Raw genomic sequence first — 25555 nt, forward strand, 5'->3', positions numbered from 1 at the left:
AGCCCTTTGCTCACAAGCTTTTAGAACTGGATAGGATTTTACCAGTGAATTGGGAAGTTTGTTCAGTTTCAAATATGTTCTGCATAATACACAAGGCATGGCAAGATCAAATCCCACATATGACAGAGTCTCAGCAGTGGAACAAAAAGAGCATTTAAAACCAATATCATGTTGGGGATGTTCATGTCTCATGGTTACAGGATGCTGAACTTCTGAAAATATTCCTGCTCTCTTCGATATGATGATTCTCTAAAGGTCAACTCCCATTGGTGAATCTGCCTGAAAATCATGGGAACAGAAACAAGTCCCCATGCAGTACTACTGGCTACAGCGGGATTTCCTGGTTTATATTAATATCAATGCTAAAAGAAACAGAAGTGTAACTTGTTGAATCCTCTGAATTGTATTTAACCATTTAAGCCTCACAGCAACTTTATGAAATAGGCACTATTTGCAATGAGGAAACTGAGGCACAAAGAGGTTGACTTCCTCAAGGTCACATAGGTATCAAATGAGCCAAGGGCACTACCTGAAATTATTGATCAGGAGGGAGCCCTGCAAAGTGAGTAGAGTTTCCACTTATTATCTAAGATCTTATATTTCCAAGATTCACCTGGTGTTCAGTGATACATAGTATACCACTAACAAGATCTTTGAATGACAGCCAAGTATTGGCGCACATGTACATATATGTACATCTCTGTTGAAAAAGAAACAAGACAAGTAAAATTTTCAATATCCTAACTTGATCAGTTTTTTTTTTTTAATGATAGTTTTGAAAAAGAACATTGTGAAAAAAAAATAAACCAAACAAACTTTCCTGATCATTGAGCATTAACATGTGCTAAGTACCACATATACACGTGTGTCTGAGAATATCATTTAATACTTATGATAGCTTATATGGTAGGTATTATAATTATTATACCTCTCTATTCAGTTAAGAAAAGGGATGCCTGGGTAAGATAAGCAACTTGCCCAAGAGCCTGGGATTGAAACATTAATGATCTGACTCTAGAACCCTTATTCTTGACTACCAGGCTGTATTGATTTGCTTCTCAGTCAAATATGAGGTTGATACATATGAAACTGACTTTTTAGTAGATTAAAAAAAAATCTTTACATTTAAACCAGTGTGGATTATTCATATTTTGGTTTATTTCATATAAATGCCCTTTTACAATGGAAACCTTTCCATTACTAGCTTTGTTATTATCATGGGACATCCTTTTATTTTATGACACTTAACTCACATATATCATTTCTTTGTTTAATGTACTATAACAGATAGCACCCAATGATTGTTTTCTTGCTGTGGTGACCATCCACGTATTGTTTTTTCCTACTTAGACTAGCTATTTGCTTTGTTAACACCTATTTTTTATATTCATTTTTCATGGGACCAGCAGGAAACACCTTGGAAGTAAAATACTTAATCACTACAACTGGGAGAAAACAGTTCTGCTTTGATAAGCCTTAGCCACGACAAAAGTTACAAACTAACCTAGAAAGGGTTCTGATGGAAGCAATGACATATTCTCAAAAGAACTATAGTTCAAGTTTTCAATGGATGGCTTGATTGCTTTGTTTAAAGTGAACTTTAATTGACTTACTGCCATCTTCAAAGAAATATGAAAATTAAAACAAATATAAAAACTACAATAAAAAGTTAAAAAAAATATTTTAAATTATCTAGGATTTGTTTTGGCTCCAAGAGAATCTATTGCCCATGTTTATTTTGCACAATTCATAACTTATAATTATGATTTTCTTTTTCTAAATTATCAATGAGATAATTGACACACATACATCTTAGAAGAGGTATGTTCAGAGCTCTCTATTTGACATTTAAACCTTCTTCCTACATTGAACAAAAAATAGGTAAAGAAGTGTTCATTAATAAAGCAAATGGCAATAATAATAATAATTTCTATTGAACATTTATGAAGTGCCATGTTCTGTGTTAAGTGCCATATAAGCATTAGCTCCTTATAAACACCATATTTTAAAGGAGATATATCTGAAAGAGATGTAGTAATTTGTCCAAAGTCATAGTTAGAATTTTTCTCTTTTGCTAAAACTGTACATTTTTCAGTGCTTAAGTTGAAAACTAATTATTGCTAACAATGGGGAAAACCACTAGTATAATTTTCACTTTCATTTCAGTTGTAGTCTTTTTTCATTTTAGCTAATCTACATTTATTAGTTGGAATACACTTTGACTTCTAGTACTGGATGTAAATTTTCTATGCCGGAACCTAGCTCGAAAAATATCTTTTGCATAGTAGCATTTGTAATCAAGGGATCAGAGTTCATTTAAACTAATAAATAAACATTCTTTGTGATGAAAGAGTAAATAAGGCTCCAATTTATGGATTTGCCAATCATTTTTCCTAGTTAAAGACTTCAATTTCTCTTTGACTTTTAAATTCAACCCATTTCCTTTCTGGATTTATAATTTCAAGGGTCACACCTGCCTGAAGCTATGTTAGAAAAGATTTATAGGCTGTTGCAATATAACTTATATGCTCATGATGTTGTTTTCATTAGATAACTCAATTTCTGGGTGAAAACTCCTCATCGCATTACTTTTTACATCACCTTCGTTTCAACATAATGTAAAAGGAACTATTAGAAAAACAGCTGCTTCTTCAAAAAATAAATATCAAAGTGCAAAATGAAAAAGGCATATGTGCCAAACATGCTTTGAAAAGTAGGAGTATGTTGAAGAATTGTGGACTGAGTTCATGATTCATGTTGGGCCCCTTTCGCTGACCATTCTACAGACAGGAAGTGGTAAAAGTTTAAATAAGGCAGCTGATGCTTAAGCATTTGACACTTTTTGAAAGTTGCATAAAAAGGAATCAATTGCTACCATTTTAATTTATTCAAGTTTTATAGGATTATCCATCTCCAGGTCCTTTAACTATGCTCTGAAGCTGAAATTCATGCCAGGTAATACTACGATGTTACAATGTCAAACTAATATATTTTTTTATAACTCTCTTTGCAGATTCACAAACGTCAGAATCACACAAAATATCCACACATGCAATTGAGAAGCAAAATAATATAAAGATGAATAATCATTTTAGAATTGCAAGAGTTCACCCAGTTATGCCATTCACATTCCTTATGGTGACTTGGGGACCTCGTATGACGTCAAAATAAAAATGAGACTTTTGCCACTTTATTTTTTACAGCTCAGAAAATTTAAAAGAACATAAAAGGAAACAGTCCAGGACTTCCCAGACCAAAGTGTGAATACCGTCAGCAAATTCATGGCTTTGATTAAAGAACTCACCAGGAGTTCGGCTATTACACTCCATCTCACGGTGACTCCTCAAGTTCACACTAAGTTATATGGAATCAGGATTTGCAATTAACAGCAAAGCACTGTGTAGCATTTTGGCTGCTTAACCCACAGACTGGCCTTTTGCACCAGCTGCATTGTTATCTATTTTAAAGGGCAAAACAAAATAAAATAAAATTTCCTCTTATGTTCCTCTTCACGATCAAATTAATTTCTGTACCAGGTACAAATGAAAACATGCCAAAGAAACCTTTCTAAAGCAACTAAGGGAATGAAATGTGCCACTGCTGGGGGACTTAGCTGGCTCCTTAGCGATTTGGTGGCAAACAGATACAGTCAGGGTTAGCAGGGAGCGATGGCAGAAGCCACAAGTCAGTCAGCTTGGGGTGGGGGTGAAAATGGGGAAAGAAATACTTTCAACTGCATTGTATCAAATCAAATTGCTGTCCAGAAGGCAAGGGGGCAGGGGAGGCAGCTTCACAAGCAAAAATATAAACATAAAGGGTAGCTACCAAGAGAGTCATGTTTCTCAAAGACACACGCTTGTCAGCTTTCTCCTGTGGAAAGGGGTTAAAGCTTTTAAATGAACTGGTGTGATAAATGCAAACTCAAAAGGACCAAATTAAAAAAAAAAGAAAGAAAGAAAGAAAGAAAAATGACTGTAGAAAACAATCAAAGTAAATAGCAGGACGGAGGTTACCTCAAGTTCTCGCAGGATCCCCGATTGTCCACAGGTCTCTAAATCCTCCAGCGCTTGGGACCAGAAGTTCTCCTCTTGCTCGGCCTCTGTACTGTCAGGAGCCCCTGTAAAACTGTCACCAAAAACAGTCTTAGTTAAGAACTTGTTAGACATACTTCTTTTTTTTTTTGTATCCAGAAACTCCTTCATCTCATACAAAAAAATATCCATTTTGGGTCTGGCTTCCTTCCAACTGTGGCCTCGAAGTAAGGCCAACTCCAAGGTAAGGCTGCTTTAGGAAACACGAAGTGTGTTGGAAAAGGACCCTGGTCTGACTAACTGAACTTCAGAGCCCTCACGGCTACTGCTGAAGGAGCAGCACTGACGTGGCATTTGTGTGGGAATGTCTTTCAGTGACTAAAGGGAAAGAGAAATCAAACTTTTCTCTGAGAGAGAGAAATATGTTTTCCCCACCCTATTATAAACATCAGTATAGATCAGTAAAGTGCTATCACATTTTAGGAATTTTCTTCAAATATTTTGGGAAGGAACAAAACTCTGAAATATATCTCTTAGTTAAAAATATGGGACCCTAGATGTATTTTTTATTTTATTCTATTTTTTTGAATGTAAGTTAATATGAAACTACTACTTTTTAAAGGAAAGAAGAGGGAACTAGTCACAGAGTGAGGACACAGTTTTTAGAAGTAGACTTTCCCCCACATGCTACCACGGTTCTCATTAGCGGACACTTAGCTCTTGTCCTCTTCTGTGGTGGGGCCTCAGCTCCCACTGGGCTGGCACAAGGCTTGAAACCCTGCCATGGGGCCAGCATGGACAATTACAACAGCTTTAGGAAGCCAATGGTAGCAGTATGTGCCATGGGATGTAGAAACGTTCAGATCTGCCCCAAAGACCATGAAGCAGTTGGAACACAGCCAATGCTGCTGGATTCCAGAACCTTACCCACTGACTGTGGACCTGTCCCAGTCTTCATTACTCAGCCCCACATCTGGGTAAGTCTGACTTCGAGGCTTAGTAACTGGGGACAAGCTGCCTCTGTGTTTCGGAGTCCTCCAGTCATAGGTGTTAAAATTGTATCCTGAGGCTTGAAAGCTGGTGCCTGAAACAAGCACACAAACATAAAACAAGGCATTGTATTCTGTTTCCGAGACTATCTCAAGAGAGGTCTGTTCAGTAACTTGCATTTTTCTGTGGTTTCCATTAGTTTGTGGAAGGCAGATGACTTAAACTGAATTTGGGACCATAAAGGCCATCAAGATAAAATGGGTCCTGCATTCAAAACACATCCACACACATCTTATCCCAATCAATCTGAACGACAACTCTGAGGTAAGACTTTTAGACCTAAGCAGGAGGGGGCACTGCACTGGGTCTGTGCTTTATATGGCTCCTGCCCTACTCTTTCCAGGCAAGAAATCTACTGGGCCATGGAGATGTGCCCAGCAGACCTGCATCCAGCCCCTTTAGAGCAAGTTCCAGAAAGTCAGAGTCCTGAATTTCCTGCCCAGACAGCCCTGTGTCCACTTCCAAGCTGTGTGAAAGCTTCTTACCCAAGTGTCTTCTGAGAGTGGAATTTGCCACCAGATGTGGGTTCCAGGCTCTAGAAGTGGCCAAGGGGCTGTGGTGGCAGGGATGTGGACCGAGCTTGGATATGCGGGCTGGGGCCGTACATGCTAGGGATGGGCCTGAGGACCACTCAGGCCAGTGAGAAACGGCATTGCTAGCAAGCAGAGGGGTTGGATAACAGCAACAACGGTAACAATAGTGACCACATACTGGGTACTTACTATGCACCCAGAATTTCATCAAGTGCTTATTTGTAAGCCTTAGTTATGTTCTGTATACATGTCTTTCAAAGTAGCTACTCTTACTATTTTCATTTTACAGATGCAGATACTAAAGGCTTATTTACAACAGGGGTTCAAGTACCTAGGGGGCGTTTGCAAACTTCCTTGCGGTTCCAGTCATAAATGTAGGAGAATCAGTTTCCACATCCTCAAGTTCCATACGCACGTCTTCCCCAAACCGACCTGGCCGATAAAGTACCAGGAGTCTGAGATCTGTCAGTTCTCCCTCACACTTCCCCTTTCACAATTGTTTTCTGCCACTTTGCAAATGAAAGACATTTCTCATCCATCTCACACCTTTAAAAAAAAAGGTGGCCCTGGGATATAAAAACTAGCAGGTGCCAAATCAAGGGATAATTTGGGAAAGTCTCACTCCTGAGGGAAGATCTCTGAGGAGCAGCGCTTTATTTCAACCTGGTACAGACTCACGGCAAGGCTGTTACCCTCTCCCATCCATCTACCTCTCTGCATCTCAGAATTAGAATGCAGAAGTACTGGGAGGTGGGCACTTCGTTTTGTTTGTTTGAATAGCAAAATGAAGACTGACTTCCTTTCTGACAGGGAGTTAAGTCTGATTAGCTTGACAGGTGAGGCAGTGAGGGATGGCTTTGGCAATTAGGTTATGTAATGGACATTTCTTACGACACTGAGCTAAATCCTTGGCTTCATGTTTTGACAAAGATAATACTTAAAGCATATTTACAACAAGCTGGAAATTCTAAGGTCTTGGCAAGTAATTAAGTTTTGGAAGAAAAACAGTTAGATGACAACTTTAAATGTGTGAGTGGAGTATATACAGTTTTCCAAAATTCTTTTGAGGGGGTTCAAATGGGAGAGCAGGGCCTTGTTGCAGGTATGACTCTATAGCTTGTGCTGTAACCACCATACACAGCTCTATCTACGACTTCAGGTTGTGACCCATTTTGCATGTGTGTGTGTGTTTACATGTGAGTACTGGGTTGCAATATAAGATATATTTCTTACTGTGTTTAAAAACAATTAGCAAACAGGCCTAGGTCCCCATTTTGACAGACAATTAAATGCTCGGATCACATACGATGACTGTCTCCATGGCACCCCTGCTTTGCCTTCCTCGTTCACGCTCCCCTGACTTGTTAGATTCTATCACGCCATCTTTACTATTAGTTACAGCCCAGAGAAAGCAGGATGTATAAAGGATAATGCTCTAATCAAAAGGATTTGATTTCAAGAATGCCCTGGAATGCCTACAGCTGCATGATGGAAATACTCTATGAACCTTCTGTGTTAGGATACCAAGGATTAGAAGTCTTTGGAGCAGAGGAAATATTTACAGTTCAATATCTCATTTTCTTTCCAGGGAGTGGGAGTGTGGCTAGCCATTTGGGAAGAAGTCTTGAATGATGAATGTGCAGTTTTCTGTCAAAAGTGGTGAATTAAGGGAACACACACGAGTCTCTCAGAGAGTGACGGGGTAACACTGCATCTCTCCTGGCCCTTCTGACAGGCTATCCATTTTCTCCTGAACCAAACCAACCAACCCCCAAATACGAGGTCTCACGTTTTGCGACACAAAAAGAGTTAAGGGAAGCCTGCTCCTCACTTTCCTTAACTGGCTTTGAACCTGCTAAGAGCCAAATGCTAAATGGGGGGTCCTCTTGGGGGTAACATTTTCTGATAAGCATTCACTCACATGACCATTCAGCTCCTGGGAGAAATTCCAACATGTTTTAAACTGGACAGATTAACTTTCTGATTTTCCTTCCAACTTTTGTTTGCAGGTAGGTCTTGGTGACGTGGGCAGATGGGCTTGACCGATGTGCAGCATTGTTACTAAAAAAATGCCACTCTTGAATGGCATGTCTAGCTATACCACGCATGCTTGGTTTTAACAAGCAGTGCTATGTGACTATTGAATCACAACAAGGCAGCACATGAAAAGGGGATACAATTAAAACATCTTTGGGTCAGCTATCGACTCATAGACTCAGAAGACCTGGGCCTGGTCCATGCTATGCTCTCATGGGACTGACGTAAGAAAAAGTCACAGGTTGAAATCCCAGCTTTGCCACTTCCTCACTTGGTTAGCCTCGGCCAATGTGCCTCAGTGTAAAATAGGGAGGATGATACCCGTCTCATCAGATTGACATGGGGACTAAGGAGAGTGATGTTCACAAACACTTAAGAACCTGCCTAGACCTCAAGGAGGTTTTAATGAACAATTGACGTCCATTACTTTGATTATTCACTAAGCTATTCGACTTCGTAAGATCTCCGGTCCCTTATTATAAAATTGGGAGAGTAGGGAAGGAGGAAAGCCTCAACATTATTGATTCAGTAAGCACTGGAGCACCTCTGTATTATAGGAGGAGCTGGAATGCAAAGATAAAAGTATATTCCTGCCCTCCAAAACTGCATAATTTAGTATCTATGTATGGGAGAGAGGAGAGGAAAAACAGTCATAAAGAGAGAGCATTCTAATAGAAGGGAAGAGTGTTATCCTTTTAGTCTGAGCACACTGATACGGAAGAAGAGAGACCTGTTTGGGGGTCAGAATGTGGGTCATGAAAGGTGCCAAAGGAAAGGCGACATGTCAGCTTGGATTTCGAGGGTAAATGGGCCTCTGTTAGTAGAGGTGTTGGGTGAGGCAATGGACGCCTAGCAGGAGAGGATGAAAAAGGCATGGTCGGGGTAAACAGTGCTCTGTCCTCAGTGGGTTGCTTCTTCACGTCTACGGAAGGAGCAGCATTCTGGGAATATTCTGGTCCTTCTTCCCACATGGTGCTTATTCCTTCCCACAGAAGGAGCAGTGATTTACGTAGTTGTTGAGTTTTAGAAATGAATACTGGGCACCTGCAATTGGCCCCTTCTTGGCTTTCTCTGGATCCATTCTCTCCCACTGCTGCTGCACTGAGATAAGCAAAACTGGGTCCCACTCTTGGGGTTCTCTGAGCTCAAAGAGGGCAAGGAGATCAAGACCATGCAGTTAGCTGACTGCAGTCTATCAAAATATCCATTTTTCTCTTTATCCTTAGTACTGGAATACCAGGTTTGGGGGTGGACATATTACTTGTCAGGACAAGACTGTATCTCTTATCTTTTCCCAAAGTTAAGTGTTAACTATGTAAAAAGTTCTGGCTAATGATATGTAAATAGATTTTCTGGAAGGCTCCTTACAACCCTCTTTCCTGCTGCCTGGAATGTCGATGAAAACAGCTGGAGCCACAGTAACTATCTTGGACCCTGTGATGGATCCTTGGACCAAATCGCAAGGATGGAAACCAAGTGCTAAGCACAGTAGAGAATAAGTATGTAAGAGCAGGGTCTCTTCTGATGCTGTGAAGTTTTTTTTTTTTGTTTTTTTTTTAAATTAAATTTATTGCGGTGACAATTGTTAGTAGATGTGAAGTTTTATACCCGACCTGCCTACTTCTTTATGATTTAAGACACTAATATTAGGATTTTAAGTTCTATTCAGCTGAACCAAATTCAAATTCAACAGATATGCTGTGTTACAGTTTGCTTTGTAGAGCTGACATCTTCCTCATTTATGTCTTAATTTCTAGACGTGGGTTGGGGGTAGGGAAATAACAATCTTGATTCTGGCTGAATTGCCAATCCAGCTTTCCTAGCAAAAATGAATGAATGAATACATACATACACAAACAAACAAACAAATAAATGTTGATATTTTAATCCATAGCTGACTCCAATTGCTATTTTTCAACTGCTTTAGATCTATAAAGGAAGAGATGGACTAATATATTAAAACACCCACTGCTATCAAGGTACCAGGGACCAAATCTTGCTTAGAGAAGAGTGAGAAGTTCAGGTAGTGTGGAGTAAAAGGTATTGCAGTGAAGTGTCAGGAGAAGAGACTGATAGAGCAGGTGGAGGTGAGATTACCAAGAACTCTGTGTTTTAAACTAAGGACCTTTGACTTTATCCTATAGCAATAGAGAACCATTAAGAGAGTTTTTCTTAAAGGGAGTGGCAAAATTAGACTGAGTTTTCTAAAGGTCACCGAGAGTAATGTGGAGTGGTAAGATACTCAAAGTAAGGAGATGAGTGAGGAAGCAAATATTTCAGACCTCATGGGGTTTTATAACAAAGGCAGTAGCAATGGAGAGCCATAGGAGACACTAACTTCCGAGGCTGTAGGAGGAAGCCTGGTCCTGATGACAGTCTGGGGCTCCCTGCTGCTTCCGGCCTCTTTACCACAGTGGGAGAAAAACAACCCTCAGCCTCGTTTAAACACCATCATTTGGATTTTCTTTTATATGTAGGTGAATTCAACCCTTAACTGATGCAGGTGGATGATGCTATTATGATTTAAAATAGGAAATATTTGGTGGAAATTAAGTTCAGGTAAAGGCAATCTGGTTGCCATAGTTGAGAAGAGGTTAACAGGCTCTGAAAAACACCAGGAGCCAAACTTAAAAGCCACAGAAGGAATGTAACTAATGAGGCAGCCCAGGTGTGAGAAAAATCAACTGCCAGAAATACAGACTTTGTTTTTACTGAATGATGTACACAGAAAATTAAAATACAGGTATGATCTTGGAAACTAGATTCTACATACAAAATTGATTTAAAAAATTGAAAGCTAGAAATAGTTTAAAAAATTTTATTTCCTAAGTAATTACTCTTTTTATTTAGAACTGGAAACCTACCTTTCTCTTTTCCTTTTTTCCTTCCTCCCTTCTTTTTTTCCTTTTTTTTTCCTCCTTCCTTCCTTCCTTCCTTCCTTCCTTCCTTCCTTCCTTCCTTCCTTCCTTCCTCCCTTCCTACCTGCCTACCTAGGTTTTAATGTCTGGTCTTATACCTTGTATCATAATATTAGACATGCTATGGACTGAATTGTGTCCCCTCCAAAATTTATATGTTGAAGCCCTAACCTCCAATGTGACTGTATTTGGAGATAGGGCCACTCAAGAGGTAATTAAGTTAAATTAGGTCATAGTGTGGGGCCATAGTCCAATCTGGTTGATTTCCTCATAAGAAGAATGTAGACACACACAAACAGGAGACACCAGGGACATGTGCACACAGAGGAAAGGCCATGTGAGGACACAGTGAGAATAAGATGGATATCTGCAAACTGAGGAGAGAGAAGCCTCAGGAGAAACCAAACCTGCCAATACCTTGAACTTGGACTTCTAGCTTCCTGAACTGTATGAGAATCAATTTTGTTCTTTTAGCCACTCAGTCTGTGGTATTCTGCTATAGCAGCCCAAACAAACTGACACAAGGTATAAGATTCGGTCTAGATTCCCTTCACTGAGAGTAATGTTATGTTTTATACATTTACATAATGGAAAATAGGTACTGTAGGTACTTCTGAAAGTTGATGGAATATTGGTATGATAATGGTTTTTTTTTTAGGGTAACTACACCTCAGATTTTTGTAAAATTCTGATACTCCAACATTGTACTACTTGGTTTTCAGTATCACAATATCATGTAGATTAATATTTTCCATTTGTAGCTCTTAATTTACACTCAGTACTAATTTAGAAAAGGGAACTAAACAATGTTGGTTCACATATGAAGTTTGAAGTCAGATAATGATTTTGGAATGGAATCTTCAACTTTACAATTTTGGGACTGTAGCTCCTGCCATTATTTTCATTTTTGGAAGCCACTTTTAGTCTAAGAAAGCAAGTCAGATAATTCCCTGCCAAATTTGTTTCCTAAGAACCCAATTTTGTTGAGAATCAGAAAATCAAATCCTATGTTTGTGTAACTTTTCTAATTGTTCTTGCCAAGAAATGTTCAAGTTGTTTAGATGAGATTGTAGTTTTATAATGTCAGAGTAGTTCTACCTTCTCTCAGAAATCACCTCAAAACAAAAAGCGATGACAAAACAATAGAATGCAAACTCCATCTTTGGCAAAACTAGAGTCTCAAACCATTATACGTAAGGAAAGTTACCAAATTCTATGAAAATCAAATGGGGTAAGGTGGGAGTTCCAACAAGAAGTCAAGAGGAGATACCTATGGCCAGAGATTTCAGAGAGGGACCAGTTCTCTAAATCAGGGGCCATGGCATGAGGCAAAACAACAATGCTTTGCTTGGTACACTAGAATGAATTGCATAGACTCATGGCAGGAAGTACCCAGCTTGGCATGAGGGTAAAGCCAGTGAAGTGGGCTGAACGACAACACCTACAGATATGCCACAGACTGCAGGAAGCAATCTGTCAGTGAGGCAGGCTAGCAGAGAGGAATGCTGCAGCGTGGGTAGCCTGTAATTGCTGATTTCTGCTGGCTGAGGAAGCATGCTCTCATCAGCCAGGTACTGTGAACACGGTAAGTTTTGCTAGCCTGGAACACGGCTTGGGCTTTTCTGTCTCAGAACCTACTGCAAACTTCCAATTCAGGAAGAAATAATCTGATTCAAAGATAAGCAATAATTTAAAAGGAACCAGCATAAGATATCTATATCTGTATCTATATCTATATCCATATCCATATCTAATCTACATCAAGTTAATATCAAAAATAAGAGAGAGAAGGAACAAAAACTAAGCAACAGCAGATGAAGGATACTTAGAGAAAAAGGCTGCCATGGAACAAATGATAAATATAATCAAATACGTCTTCTCAAAATTTAAAAAATACAAACTGAAACCATCATCTCTATAAAGTAAGAGATCAAAGCAGAGATATGAGAGCTCAAGGAAAACTGTGCAAGACAAGATGATAGAAGCAGATGAAATATAAGCTTGTATATAGAAATAAAACGGAATTGGAATAAAAAGCCCCCTAACGGGGAGAATACTGCTGAGTCTCCCACTCTGTGCTACTCTCTGTATGTACTATGTTGTATTCCCTAAATACATGAAAGAACAGTTGGACTCTCTGACTGTACATGTTGGTGTCTTTTGTCAGTCATCATCATCTTTATGAGAAATACACGGAATCATGGAAACAAATGAATTATACATCCAATTCAAGTCAAACAGAACAAAATCTAAGAACCACAAAATAAAGTTAATCAAATTAAAAGCAAAATTTTATTTTAAAAAACCAGAGTGGAACTAATAAATAAATGCAAGAATGAGTTCTTTGGGAAAAATACTAAATAAAAATAAACTGTTACCAATATAATCATGGGAAAAAGAATAAAAACACAAATATACCAAATATGGAACAATATTGGGGATACAATTATAGATACCTAGAAAATAAAAAGACTCAAACAAGAGATTACTTAATTGTGTGCAAATACATGTGAAAACCTGGATTTTTTTTTTCCTGAGTGAATACAAATGATCAAAATGACCTCAAAAAGGATCCAGCAATCCTACTTCTGGGTATATATCCAAAGAAACAAAATTGATATCTTGAAGAGATGTCTTCACTTCCATGTCATTGCAGCATTACTTACAATAGACAAAACATGGAAATGACCTAAGTGTCTGGGTATCTGTCAACAGTTGAACAGATAAAAATATAGTACACACACACACACACACACAAACACACACACACATATAGATAGATAATTATATATCTATTATATTATATGTTTTATCTATCTATATCTATAGTATATATATATATATAAGAAATAGATAGATAGATAGATAGATAGATAGATAGATAGATAGATAGATAGATAGATATGAAAATTATTCAGCCAAAAAATAAAACAGAAATCCTGCCATTTGCAATATGACCCTGGAGGACAATATATTAGGTTGGTGCACAAGTAATTGCGGTTTTTGCAATTACTTTTAACCTTCTAAACCCAATTACTTTTGCACCAATCTAATACTAAGTGAAATGGAGAGAGAAATATAGATACTATATGAGTTCACTTATATGTGGAACCTATAAAAAAAGAAGTCAAACTCATAGGAACAGAGAGTAGAATGTGGTTAGTGGGGGCTGGGGAATGGGAGAAATGGAGAGACATTAATCTCAGGGTACAAACTTTCATAGATGACTAAGTTCTGGGGATCCAATGTACCCCATGACAACGATAGTCAATAATACTGTACTGTATACATGAAATTTGCTACGAAAGCAGATCTTAAGCATTCTCATCACACATCCATACACAAATGCTCACTCTGGGAGCTGATGGATGCACCAATCAACTAGATGGTGGTAATCAATTCACAATATATACGTATATCAAACCATCACAGTATACATTTTGAATACATATAATTTTATTTGTGAACTATACCTCAATAAAGCTGAAAAAATGAACTGAAAATAGAGAACTATCTAAGGATTTTGATGGGATAAGAAAAAAACATAGCTACCTGAGTTGAGAGTCAAGAATTACAGCCATCACAAGACCCTCACTGTCCATGAGAATGACAGAGTCCAGGTACCACCAATTTGTAAGTCTCCTCTTGTATCGATTGACCTATGCTAACGCCAAGGAAGCAATCATAGGGCTTTCTCAGAGTTAGAAGGAGGAATGCATAAGACAAGGTTGGCCAAAAGCATAGATTTTGATAAGCCAGAAGGGCATGAATATAGAGCATGGGGAATGGAAGAAGCTGACCCAGAGGCAGACTGGAAGAAGTTTGCATCCTAGGGCTACACAATAGAATTGAGTCATCCATCCCATTGTGAAACTTTGAACACATTCCTTCTTTCTTTACCAGCTTTGATTACTCCATCCTTTTCCCCTTTTCAATAACTAAGTAATATGCTGCACCATTGGTTAACTGTCTGGCCCTTCAGCTGGGGAACCTGTTCCATAAAAACAAGGACCCTGTGTCTTTTGTCCAACAGTGTACGTCCATCGTACACAGGCCTCATATTGTGCCAGCCATTACATATTTGCTGAATGAATGAATGAATGAATGAATGAATGAATGAATGAATGAATGAGGAAAGCTTGACATTTGGATAAGAAGCACAGAACAGTAAGGAATGTGGCTGCAGAACCACCGATTTCTGGTTCTGGGAGGAAAATGTGCCTCATGGTGGTGCAGCATCCTATCAGGAATGGGACAATTATTGTAGACCTACAGATGCAGTGAGAGTGTGCAAAATCTTCCTGGGAAATGCTAGAGAGTCTGCTGAGAGGCTGGAGGGACAGGTTGGAGAGATAATCTGTCTCTCACAACATGATGGTTAACAGGAAAAAAGTATGGTTCTGTGCGTCGCTTTTAAAAAGTCAACCTAACAAGCACAATCTGGAGCGATCCGGTTTAACCCAATATCACAAGTAAAGGAATAAAACCAGACTTTGAGATATTGGTAAACAATAGGCTCAAAATGAGTGACAGATAGGACGTGAGCATCACAATTCTTTTGTTGAGATAGGCTGCATTGAAAGTCTCTACAGTCTTCAGTGATGGAGCCGACGGGCTTGAATTGCTCTGGGCTAGCAGACTATTGTACGACTGTCCTGAGTGCTATGCTTTAATAAGTACAGGGTTAAATTTGAACCTATTCAGAAGAGATGCGCCAAGGATGATACAGATATTCAAAAGTAAGTTTCGTATGTGAGGAACAGTTAAAGGAACTGGGGCTATTTTACTTAGAGAAGGAAAGGCTCAAAAGAGGCAAGATAACTGTCTGAGCATCAGAAGGGCTGTCAAGTGGAAGAAGCTTTAGTTCCAAATGACCATGAGGGTAGAACTAACACTAACAGGCAGAAGCTCCAGGCAGACAGATTTGCACTCCATACAAGTGAGGACTTTGAGCTGCCAGAGCTATGCTCACGAAGATGGGAGAGCTGCGTCAGCAGCTAGGGAGCTGCCTGTCACTGCAAACGCTCAGGCCCACACAGCATGACCGCATGCAGGGAGGCCAGACAGGGCATCTGGGGTGGCAGTGGATGTCAGACTAGCTGACTTCTAAATTCTCTCCTGACATTGAAATCCTGTGATCCACCAGCCTTTTGACTGACACACATTCGTTATGAGAATCATTTGAGATTAGTTTTGTGAAAATGCTTTGGACATCTGAACGTGTTTTACAAATATAAGGTATCGGTACCATCTTTTCATCACCTTGGAAAACTTTAGTTCTGTCCCAATTGCCATTTTCTCTTACATAGCGCTAATCTCTCTTCCACCCCATAAAGATTTCTAATTTGTAAATGCCAAATTTAATATTCTTATGACCATTATTCCCTGTCCAGGATTTCAAATTTTCAAAATTGCTTCATTAATAATAAATGATTCTTCCCTTGTCACTGATGAGGGAAAGGCCCTCTAGAATGCTCCGAATGGTCCTGACCCTGTGTGTAACCTGCCACCTGGTGGAGCAGAATTCATTAAAATCAACAGCATCCTCACAAAAAACTACATAACAAAAAAGTCTCCATATTGATAAACAATAAACAAACAAACATACTAATAAATACCCCTCAGAGTCTATGCTGATAGGATTTAAAAATAATTTATTATTATGACGTTTTATTCCCTTATTTATTTTTTTAAATTAGTTTCAGGTGTGCAAAACAATGTAATAGTTAGACATCTACACCCCTCACCAAAGTGATAACCTCCCTCCCCCAATCTACTACCCCTCTGACATCGTATATAGCTGTTACAATTCCACTGACTCTATTCCCTATGCTGTACTCCACATCCTGTGACTATATACATCTATTAAATTATAGTTGGCACTCATTATTATTCATGCTGACAGAATTTGACTTAGTTTTTATCCAGAGTGACCTCTGGTGGACCATCAACTATCAGACAATGAGAATATCTGTTATTTGTGTTATTTGGTTGCACACTTCACTCGCTACAAGGTATTATGACTTGGAAAAATTAATTTCCAGAGAAATAAAATCCCAATTCTATTTCGGGTATTCAAAATATCTTCTCCACCAACTACAATATCATCTCTAACAAGTCATGACTTGATAGCTTTGAAATATTTCTCTTCCTGTTTCTCCACCTGTCAGGACATTTCACAGAGAGTGTGACATAAGCAAAAACAAGCGGAGAGAAGAAAAGTGGGGAACCAGAAAGAGAGCAAACTAGACAGACTTTCCTAAAAATTCGTTAACTAAGTCACAAAACAACTGTCACACCCAAACGTGTGTTCTCTGAACTATTCATGTAGTTTATTCTCTGACTGACTGAAATCCAGGGCAGAAGGATTTGGAGGCTGGAACTTATACAAGGCAATTGAGAGAAAGTAAGGCTCAGATAAGGAGAAATACAAAGAATTTTTGATATACCTCTCTTTTGATGCTACGTATCACTGAGAAGGAAACAGATTTTTAAAAGAAGCTTTTAGTTTATACCCTGTATTCAGTCTAACACCTTCTGTGCTTATGTTCTGCTAATAAGATTTAACTTTTAATGGAGGTTATACTTATCCACATGAAGATGATGTCTGTGAAGAAAAATCTACCATATACTTTTGTATATTGTGATTACAACTCTAGTGATGAGTTTCGGAGAAACCCCTACAAGTTTCTAATCAAAGTCAGGAGGAGGCAGGAACAAATGGGCTCACAAATCATTCTCTTATGTACATCATCAGCATTCCCCAGTCCATCTTTGTGGAAAGGTTGCTAAAAAGGTAAGACAAAGGGGCCTGTCTACAGTGAACCACTTTATTGTATGGTTAGCCTCCTACTAACCTATGCTGGATTGAACACTTGCACATCAGAGGGTCTAATGGGGGCCTGCTAGTGTTTGACAAATGTCCACAACTTAGCAGCATTAAGAAGAAGGAACTGGAAGGCCACTATAGCCAACACGTTCAATATGGTTACACTGATGTGGACACAAGTAAGGTATGCTTTTCATGGATCAGAGAGCGGATCTTTGAGAAACATGGGCTTCACCAATGACAAATCCTCTGGTCTCCAGGGAGAAGACATACCTTGATTCCCATAACTGGCATCAATTGCAGAGCCATCCCAGGACTCCACAGCACTGTCCACACTGGGCACAGTGGAGGGGTACATGTCAGTGAGTTTGCCTGGTTTCTGTGCTGCAGAAGCATCTTCCTCCACATCTCCCAGGTCACTCAAGTGGCTGGCAATGGGGAATTTCTTGGGACTGGATGCTGACTGGGCTTTAAAGATAGGAAAAAAGTTTCAATAAAAAGATCTCAAATTCTTCCTGGCTAGAGAGTCATTTTCCTAGAAATACACACATAGACATTTGCACATTCTTTTTGGGAAGGAAATGCACTGGAAATCCTTCACCGTGGCTCTCAACCCACTCACCATCTGTCTGTTTCTTAATTTTCAAGGTGACAGTCTCTCCTGCCATCTGTAGCAAATGGATGGCTTCACTCAGAGGCTTCCCTTTCAAGCTGCTGCTGTTGATGGCTAGGATTCGGTCTCCTATGTGGATTGCGCCAGTTCTGAAACACCAAATAGTAATAGGAGAGATAGAAAGAATTCCTACTTTCAGCATTCAGCATGCTACTGTGCTACTGAATATAAATGCTCCAACATACTTTATGTATTCATAATAATAAAGACTTGGCAACGGTCTCTAGAAGCCACTTCTAGTTTTCTCGTGGGCAATGTTACAGGATAACTGCATCTGTTGCGAATTACTTTTCAGTTTCAAATAAAATTAGAAAAATTGTTTTAATTAGTATTTCAAATGGACTTCTGTGCTTTTTAAATTCCAGGAAAGCTGAGTCATTTGGTAACCCTCTTACAAATTCCAAGGAAATGAACAATGCTGGACAATAAACGTAGTGATGTTTATTTAGCACGGGGCATTCCTTCTTTCTACAGTTTTAAAGTATTGAACATAATTATTACTCCAGCTCCTCGGAAGGGAAGTGAGGCTCAGAGAGCATGGCGACCTACACCAGGTCCTGGTGTGGCAGGGTCCCCTGCTGGCGATGCCAAGGATTGGAAAGGGCCCATCTCAGGAATCAGTTACACTCACGCACACATAACAACTGGCCTATGTTCTGAGAAATGTGTTATTAGGTGATTTTGTCGTTGTGCAAACATCACCGAGTGCACTTACGCAAACTTAGATGGTACAGCCTGCCACAACCTAGGCTGTATGGTACCGTCTATCTCTCCTAGGCTGCAAACCTGTACAGTCTTACTGTACAAAACACCACGAGATTACACCAAGTACAAGAGAAAATGATGCAATCAAGAGACTCAGTAAACACAGACGTGTGAGGCCGCTGCAGGCCTAACATGATATGCTATTTTACAACAAACATTTTTATTAAGTAGAGCGAGTATACTCTAACCATAAAAAGCATAGTATAGTAAATAGATAAACCAGCCACGTAGTCATTCTTTATTCTCAATTCTTCTGTACTGTACAGAATTGTCTGTGCTATACTTTTATACGACTGGCAGTGCGCTAGGTTTGTGTACACCTAGTTTGCATCACCACAGACACGTCATGCCTTGCAGTATGACGTCACTGTGGCTACGATGTCACTAGGTGATAGGACATTTTTAGCAGCTCTGTGATAATCTTAGGGGACCATCCTTGTATATATGGTCCATCGTGACCGAAATCTCATTATGCAGCTCATGACTTTAGTGCTATGTTTGAAGCCAACTCTGCCACCTACCAGTCGCGGGACCTGGGAACCTTCTGTTAATGTTTCTAGGTGTCAGCTTCCTCATCATTACATGGGTAATCATCTCTACAGGGGAGCCCTGAAGATTAAATAGGAAAACATATGCAAAGGGCCTCGCATGCTCTTTGGAACGTGGAAGAAGAAAATGAATGCATTGATCAATAAACTAATCAACCTTGGGCCTTTTTCTTTCTCTTCTCATCCTCACCCAATTCTGAACTAGCAGATTAGAATTTATAATTCTGATGTTCAGCATATTTATCTTTGGAAGCACTGGGTGGGGAAGAAGTGGACGCATAGCAGGCAAGCTCCAGAATGGTGGAAAAACTCAGATCTCTTCAGCCTGGTTGAAGGCTACAGAGCAGGAATTCCATGTGCTAGCTTCCGGTAGTTCCGCTCACTTTTTAACTACAGTGAGAGAAGGAGCCCAACTCCCAGGGCTGCTTGTCACTCGGTGCTCTGACCACCGCTTGCTTCTGGGCCAGCGGGCAGCTGTGCCTGGCAGCAGCAACTGGGGCAACAGAAGTGACCCTGGGTCCTACAGGTCACCAGGGGCTGCTTAACAAGTCCCCCAATGCATCTGCTCTCAAAGAATTTTTTTTCCTGAAAAAAACAACAACACATCACTTCATTCTATTCTGAAGAATCTCCAATTTATAAAAGATCTATGTTGTAAGTCATACAACACTTGACCAGCAGCTTGCTAACCCAGATAAATATTAATTTTTCCTTGTTTTCTCCCTAACAGAGATACCTTGGTCAGGAGGAAGCCTACAAAATATCGTATCATAGGTGTCTCTGTTAACATCCATATACGAAATTCCAACAGTTTAACCCTTTTTGAGCAGCCTCTGTGCCCTCATCTGACAGATGAAGATGTTAGATGAGCTGCTTTCTAAGGTACCTTGCAGCTCCAAAATTCTGCAATGCCGCATCTCTATTTTGCAAACCATTGTCTTCAAGGGTCAGCATGAATGATGTGTGTGCATTCCTGAGCTGGGTCACCGGAGGACAGATGTGGTTAGGAGGGTTGGACTATCTCTACAACATGTTCAGAAAGAAATGCAGTTTAACAGAGAGGGGGTGGGGTGGGTTGGAAGTGCCTGCTAATGAAAACAAATTGCTGAAGGAACAGGTGGACATTTCAAATTACAAGATATCATTAAGATACTACACTTTGCTTCCTGAAATCTTTGAAGACGAAGCCTATGTCATCCTCTCCCGAAAACATGGCAGCTAAGGCCAGTACCGGTCAGGTAATAAGGGGCTCAGTAAATGTTTGCTGAATTGAATTGGACAAGCCTTTTAACCTCCCTGAACTTTAGTCTCCTTCTCTCAAAATGGACACAATATAAATCTACCTCTAGTCAATTATGGTTGGTTTATACACTTCTAGACACTAATATCAATGTTAAGCCCATGACATCTTTCGCCACCTGTAAGATGCCCCTCAAAGTCAAGTCAGAGTTCTGCCTGAGAGTTCTCAAGCTCTAAAATCAATCTTTTGTGCAGATTTGAAAAAGTCAACTGCTAACCAGGCAGGAGAGGGAAGGGACCATGTGTTCAGATGAGGGAGGAAACCCATCTCAGACAGAGGTAACTAACAGTTTCTTCAACTTTTACCTTTCAGCTAATCCCCCTTTAGTGAGGCTGGAAATGATTATAGGATCAAATGGCTCTTCGGTTCCCGAAATCGTGATGCCAAGGGGCCCCCCATAGCGCTTAAGCTCCACGGTGTAAATAATTGCTCCGGAACTTTCTTGCTCATCTGCAATAAATACCAAGCAGTCATAATTGGTTTCTTCGGAAAAAGCGAAGTAGTAAGACACATATAGTCAGACATAAAATAAGAAATTTAAAACATCATCATCGAAGCATTATGTCTTTGGAAATAATTATTTTGGGAAGTAGCATTTCCTTAGTAGGATATTACATTCTAACACATGGAGATAGTCAGTTCACTACCTAATGGCTTATGTTTTAAATCTGTGAGTGAGGTACCCAGCTGGCACTTCAGGCCCATTAGACTGTGTCATGGCTAGCACAGTGCTTGCCCAGCATTTGGTAAATGTGCCACAAATACCTGTGGAATGAACACTTGGCTGAGGAGGCAATATGGGGGGAGGGAGTCGTGCAGTGACAAAGCGATCAGGCCGTGACATTCCCATTTCAGACTTTATAAGCAAGCTAACTTTCAGTATAGAAACGTTGTTTTTACTCAGGGTTGGAGCAAACGTTAACATATACATGGTTAAGTGGGGCTTAGGGAGGTTGGCTTGGAAATCTAGAATCTCTTACATATCATTCTACTAACAATGTCTTAAAAACGTGAATCCTGTTGAATTCATGGATATTAAAGCAGAGGCTTGAATCATTATCACTTGTCTGTTCTTGAGATTAACAGCCAGTTTCAGATTAAAATTATGAGATGAAAATTATGAGATTAAAATTATGCTTCAGTAGAAGATACCAGGCTGCCACACTGTCACAAATTAAATTCTTATATTTAACGCTAGTATGAAGGAAAACATTTGTGAATGTGGTCTGCTTAAATTATTGACCTGAAAGATGTCATGGGATGCCTCCAACTCAGGTGTGTTTTTTGACTGTATCAGAGTTGCAAATATGAAGTCTCAGAATTCAAAGGGTCTTATTTGCGTATGACACGCCTAAGTTTTTGAGTGTCTCTTGTTTTATTCCTTGGTCCTGGGAGCTGCAAATGGTAAAGGAACTGTTTCATATCTGTACTTAAGGATGCAATGAGGATGCAATGAAATGGTCCAGTAGCTACTTTCATAAAAGAGTCAGCTTTTACAGTCAGACTGTATCATGGTATAACATTAACACAGTCACATTTCTGCAATAAACAGCTGTTCATTTATGATATGAAACCCTAAAATAAGGAGGGAAAGAAAAGCTTGAATTAACAATTTATTTATCTGTGTGTGCAGTGAAGAATTACAATGAAGATAAAGTGAAAGGCCAATAGAGTAACACAGGAAGTGATGTATCCTCTCCCACCAGCACTAACTTCACTTCTGGCCATAGAATGGGAATTCTGGAATGTACCCATCACCTCTCCGTCCTCAATGCTCTACCCCTAATCTGCTCCATACATAGAGAACTAAAGACCAATTACCACACACTGCAATGTTTAAATCAACAACTTAGGTTACAAATACCGTCAATATTAGATTCAAATTTATATTGGCAGCCGAGAATCCTCTATATCAAGCCCTCAATAGCTCTGTTTGATGGCTCACAAACTTCTTCCAGGTTTCTACCTAGCCTGTGGCCAACAGGCTAATGATGGCCTGCTAAGGAAGGCCTCAGAGAGGCACCAGGATACAGGGCAATCAAAAAATAGAGGCAGAGGGCAAAAGTCTACATTATTATACACTACGATATATCATATAATTATCTTTCACAGCTGGCTTTGACATAGATGAATAGGGCATTATTGCGTATAATGCATGTACTTTGCAGCCTGCGGCACCTATGCTCTGGATAAAAGTATAGGTGAGTGATCTGATCAGTAAACTCCGGCATAGTTAAAAATATCAGTTACCATTGGGCAGTCTGCTGGCCATTCAGTGTAGGTGTGTAGTCCAGGGAGAAGACGCTGACCCTTTATCGTTCTCCCTTAGAGCAAGCATGAGGAGACTCGGTCAATGGGCCCCAAGCATTCGGGATTTGGCCATCAGCTCTTTATGGGAATTGTGGGAAATGGCAGCTGCCCAGGATCTGGAACCCAGTAGCCCAGAACCCCGAAACCTGTGAGAAGTTTCAGTTGAAACTTCAGTCCAGATGAAAACAACCATGGGGTTATCGGGAGTGGAGCTTGGGTGCAGACCCACTCAAAGGGCGAAGGGGGAGAACCTGGTGCTCAGTGGCTCCTTGTTCAGGCAACCCAGGCTGAGTCTCCCATAGTATTTTTGGATAATACTGCACCTTGCATCAGAAAGAGGACTAAGTAACATTGGAGATGAAGTAAATGGGTTTAGGACAATTAGTTGCAGGTCATTTGATGTGGGGACACTTTAGTTAGTCACTGAGGCCTCACTATAAGCAGCAGGCAATTGTTAGGGTCCTTAACAAGTTTAAACAGTGATGGGGATGCAAATCAAAAAAATGGCAGCATCTTAATGAAGGAAACATTTCTGTGACTACATTGGGGTGGAAACAGAAAGAAGTGGTGTTGTATTTAGGTTATGACAGAAATGGAAGCTGATTTCTAACTTCTTCATCAAATCAACTGCCAGAAAGAGAAAACAGAAGGGGGAGATGTAAGAGACATTACAAGCAAAAGCAATCAGTTGGTCTTTTTGGATCTTAATCCAAACTAAGTATTTCTAAAAATCTGTCTGTCTGTCTGTCTGTCTGTCTGTCTGTCTGTCTGTCTGTCTATCTATCTATCTATCTATCTATCTATCTATCTATCTATCTATCTATCTATCTATCTATGTGAAAATCAGGCAAATGGGAACATTGAGTGAATATTTAATGACATTAAGAATTATTGCTAATATTTTAAACTGTGATGGTATTTAGTTATGTATTTTGGAAGTCTTAAGTTAGGGTGGGAGTATAGATAAAGCAAGATTTATCATGTTAATAATTGTTACTGCTAGTGATACATGATGATCCATTACACCATTTTCTCTATTTTTTAATATACTTGAAGTTTTTATAACATTTAAAAAATTAATAAAATATTATTTTATTAAAATACTTAATTGAATAAATTGATAATACTTATAATACTAAATATTTAATAAAAATATTAATTCCCTCAGAAAACGCTGTGCGGCTGCCTTGATTAAACAGATATTTAATTAGTTTGGCTTCCTTACTTTCCATAGATGATGGTGGTGGCGGCTGTCCATACACTGTGTCATCAAGATCCCTATGGGACCCCTTGAGGTGAGGTCCCAGAGCATCCCACTGCCACTTGCTCTAGAGGAGGCCCCCATCTCAGCTCTGCCCAGTTTTTCATAACAATGGTTTCGTCCTAATTTTTTTTTCCTGCTAGGGACCCAGCCTCTGCCCCTCTCCCTCACATTTATTTTCACCACTGCTGCCAACAAGTAATTCCTTTTCTTTACTTTCTTGGATATTTTAAGACATAAATTTGATTACGTTACCCTCTTGCTTGATGCTTTTCATTGGTTCCCCAATTCCTTAAGAATAAACTACAACCCTTTCTTTGCATGAGCTGAGTGGGAGTCTCTGTGTTTCCAGAAGGTCGCACCATCCTCCCATCCCAATGTAATTCCCTAAATTCTTCCCCACTGAACAATTGCAGTTCCTTAAAAGAAACACTTTTCTAACGTCTTTAACCTTGCACATGTTACTCTCTGTGCACAAACATCTTTCTTCCCCTGGAGAATTTTTACTCTTACTTTATAACACTTGGCTCAGATGTCTTGCCCTTCAGGAAGGCTTCTTGGCTCCTCAGCTGGGACTAGAGGCCTTTCCTAAGAGGTCCTCCAGCTTCTGTGTATTCTTCTAGTGTCTCTTACCTTCTTATTTTAATTCTTGTCCCCGCCCCTCCCGCCAAGGAGAAAAAACAAATTAAATTAAATTCTCCCTAATAAGAGAAACTAAATATGAAAGAATAAGGTTCAGTCAGGTAGAGTTGAGCTCCGGAGGGCCACAAACCATTGTAATGTCATATCTAAGATTCCTTGCTCCCTGAGAACCAATGTTTTGCCCCCATAGAGAAGGCACGTCCTGGTATATACTTATCCCTAGATGTTTTCATTATCTCTGTACTTGTCTCCTCCATTAGAATAGGATCACCTTGCAAACAAAGATATTTTATCTTCATCTCCCCAGAACCTACCACTATATCTGGCCCCAAGGACATGTCAGTAAATACCTGAACAGATGAGTGAAAGGATGAATGAAGGTTAATGTTAGCAAGCAGTCACTGGTTCTAAGGGAAGAAAGAGGTTTCAAAGAGAGTCATTCTCCCTGCTACTCCAAGGTCTGGTTTCCTTCTCCAAAGTGATGCAAACCCAATATGGTTCATTCAAAGTGTGAGAATAAGACCTAGGCTGCCACTGTGGGAATCAGCAAACTTAGAACATTCTCCCTGCACAGTCCCAAGAGCAGAAGAGTCAGCTTTAGGCCACGCTTCCAATTCCATCTGCCTTCTCGGGCTTTAGCCCAATTGGCACGTGGAAG

The 25555-nt window shown here is 39.7% G+C and overlaps 1 protein-coding gene across 13 annotated transcripts in view; it reads right to left on the reverse strand.

The window, feature by feature from the left end:
- Positions 1-25555, reverse strand: part of GRIP1 (glutamate receptor interacting protein 1) — a 622932-nt gene that overhangs the window by 19126 nt on the left and 578251 nt on the right. For 9 of the 13 annotated variants that reach the window (XM_074325454.2, XM_074325453.2, XM_074325449.2 and 6 more), the window contains 6 exons: positions 20990-21134; positions 18021-18160; positions 17672-17866; positions 4959-5115; positions 4014-4125; positions 3826-3870 (listed from right to left, as the gene is read on the reverse strand). In XM_074325454.2, coding sequence (XP_074181555.2) covers positions 3826-3870; positions 4014-4125; positions 4959-5115; positions 17672-17866; positions 18021-18160; positions 20990-21134 — 794 coding nt within the window. The remainder of the gene's footprint in view (positions 1-3825; positions 3871-4013; positions 4126-4958; positions 5116-17671; positions 17867-18020; positions 18161-20989; positions 21135-25555) is intronic. The other 4 variants (XM_074325444.2, XM_074325452.2, XM_074325451.2 and 1 more) reach the window with 1 other exon arrangement.

Source organism: Rhinolophus sinicus, chromosome 1 (genome assembly GCF_057876585.1).
Source record: "Rhinolophus sinicus isolate RSI-liver-muscle chromosome 1, RSI-T2T, whole genome shotgun sequence".
In the NCBI taxonomy this organism is placed as follows: domain Eukaryota; kingdom Metazoa; phylum Chordata; class Mammalia; order Chiroptera; family Rhinolophidae; genus Rhinolophus; species Rhinolophus sinicus.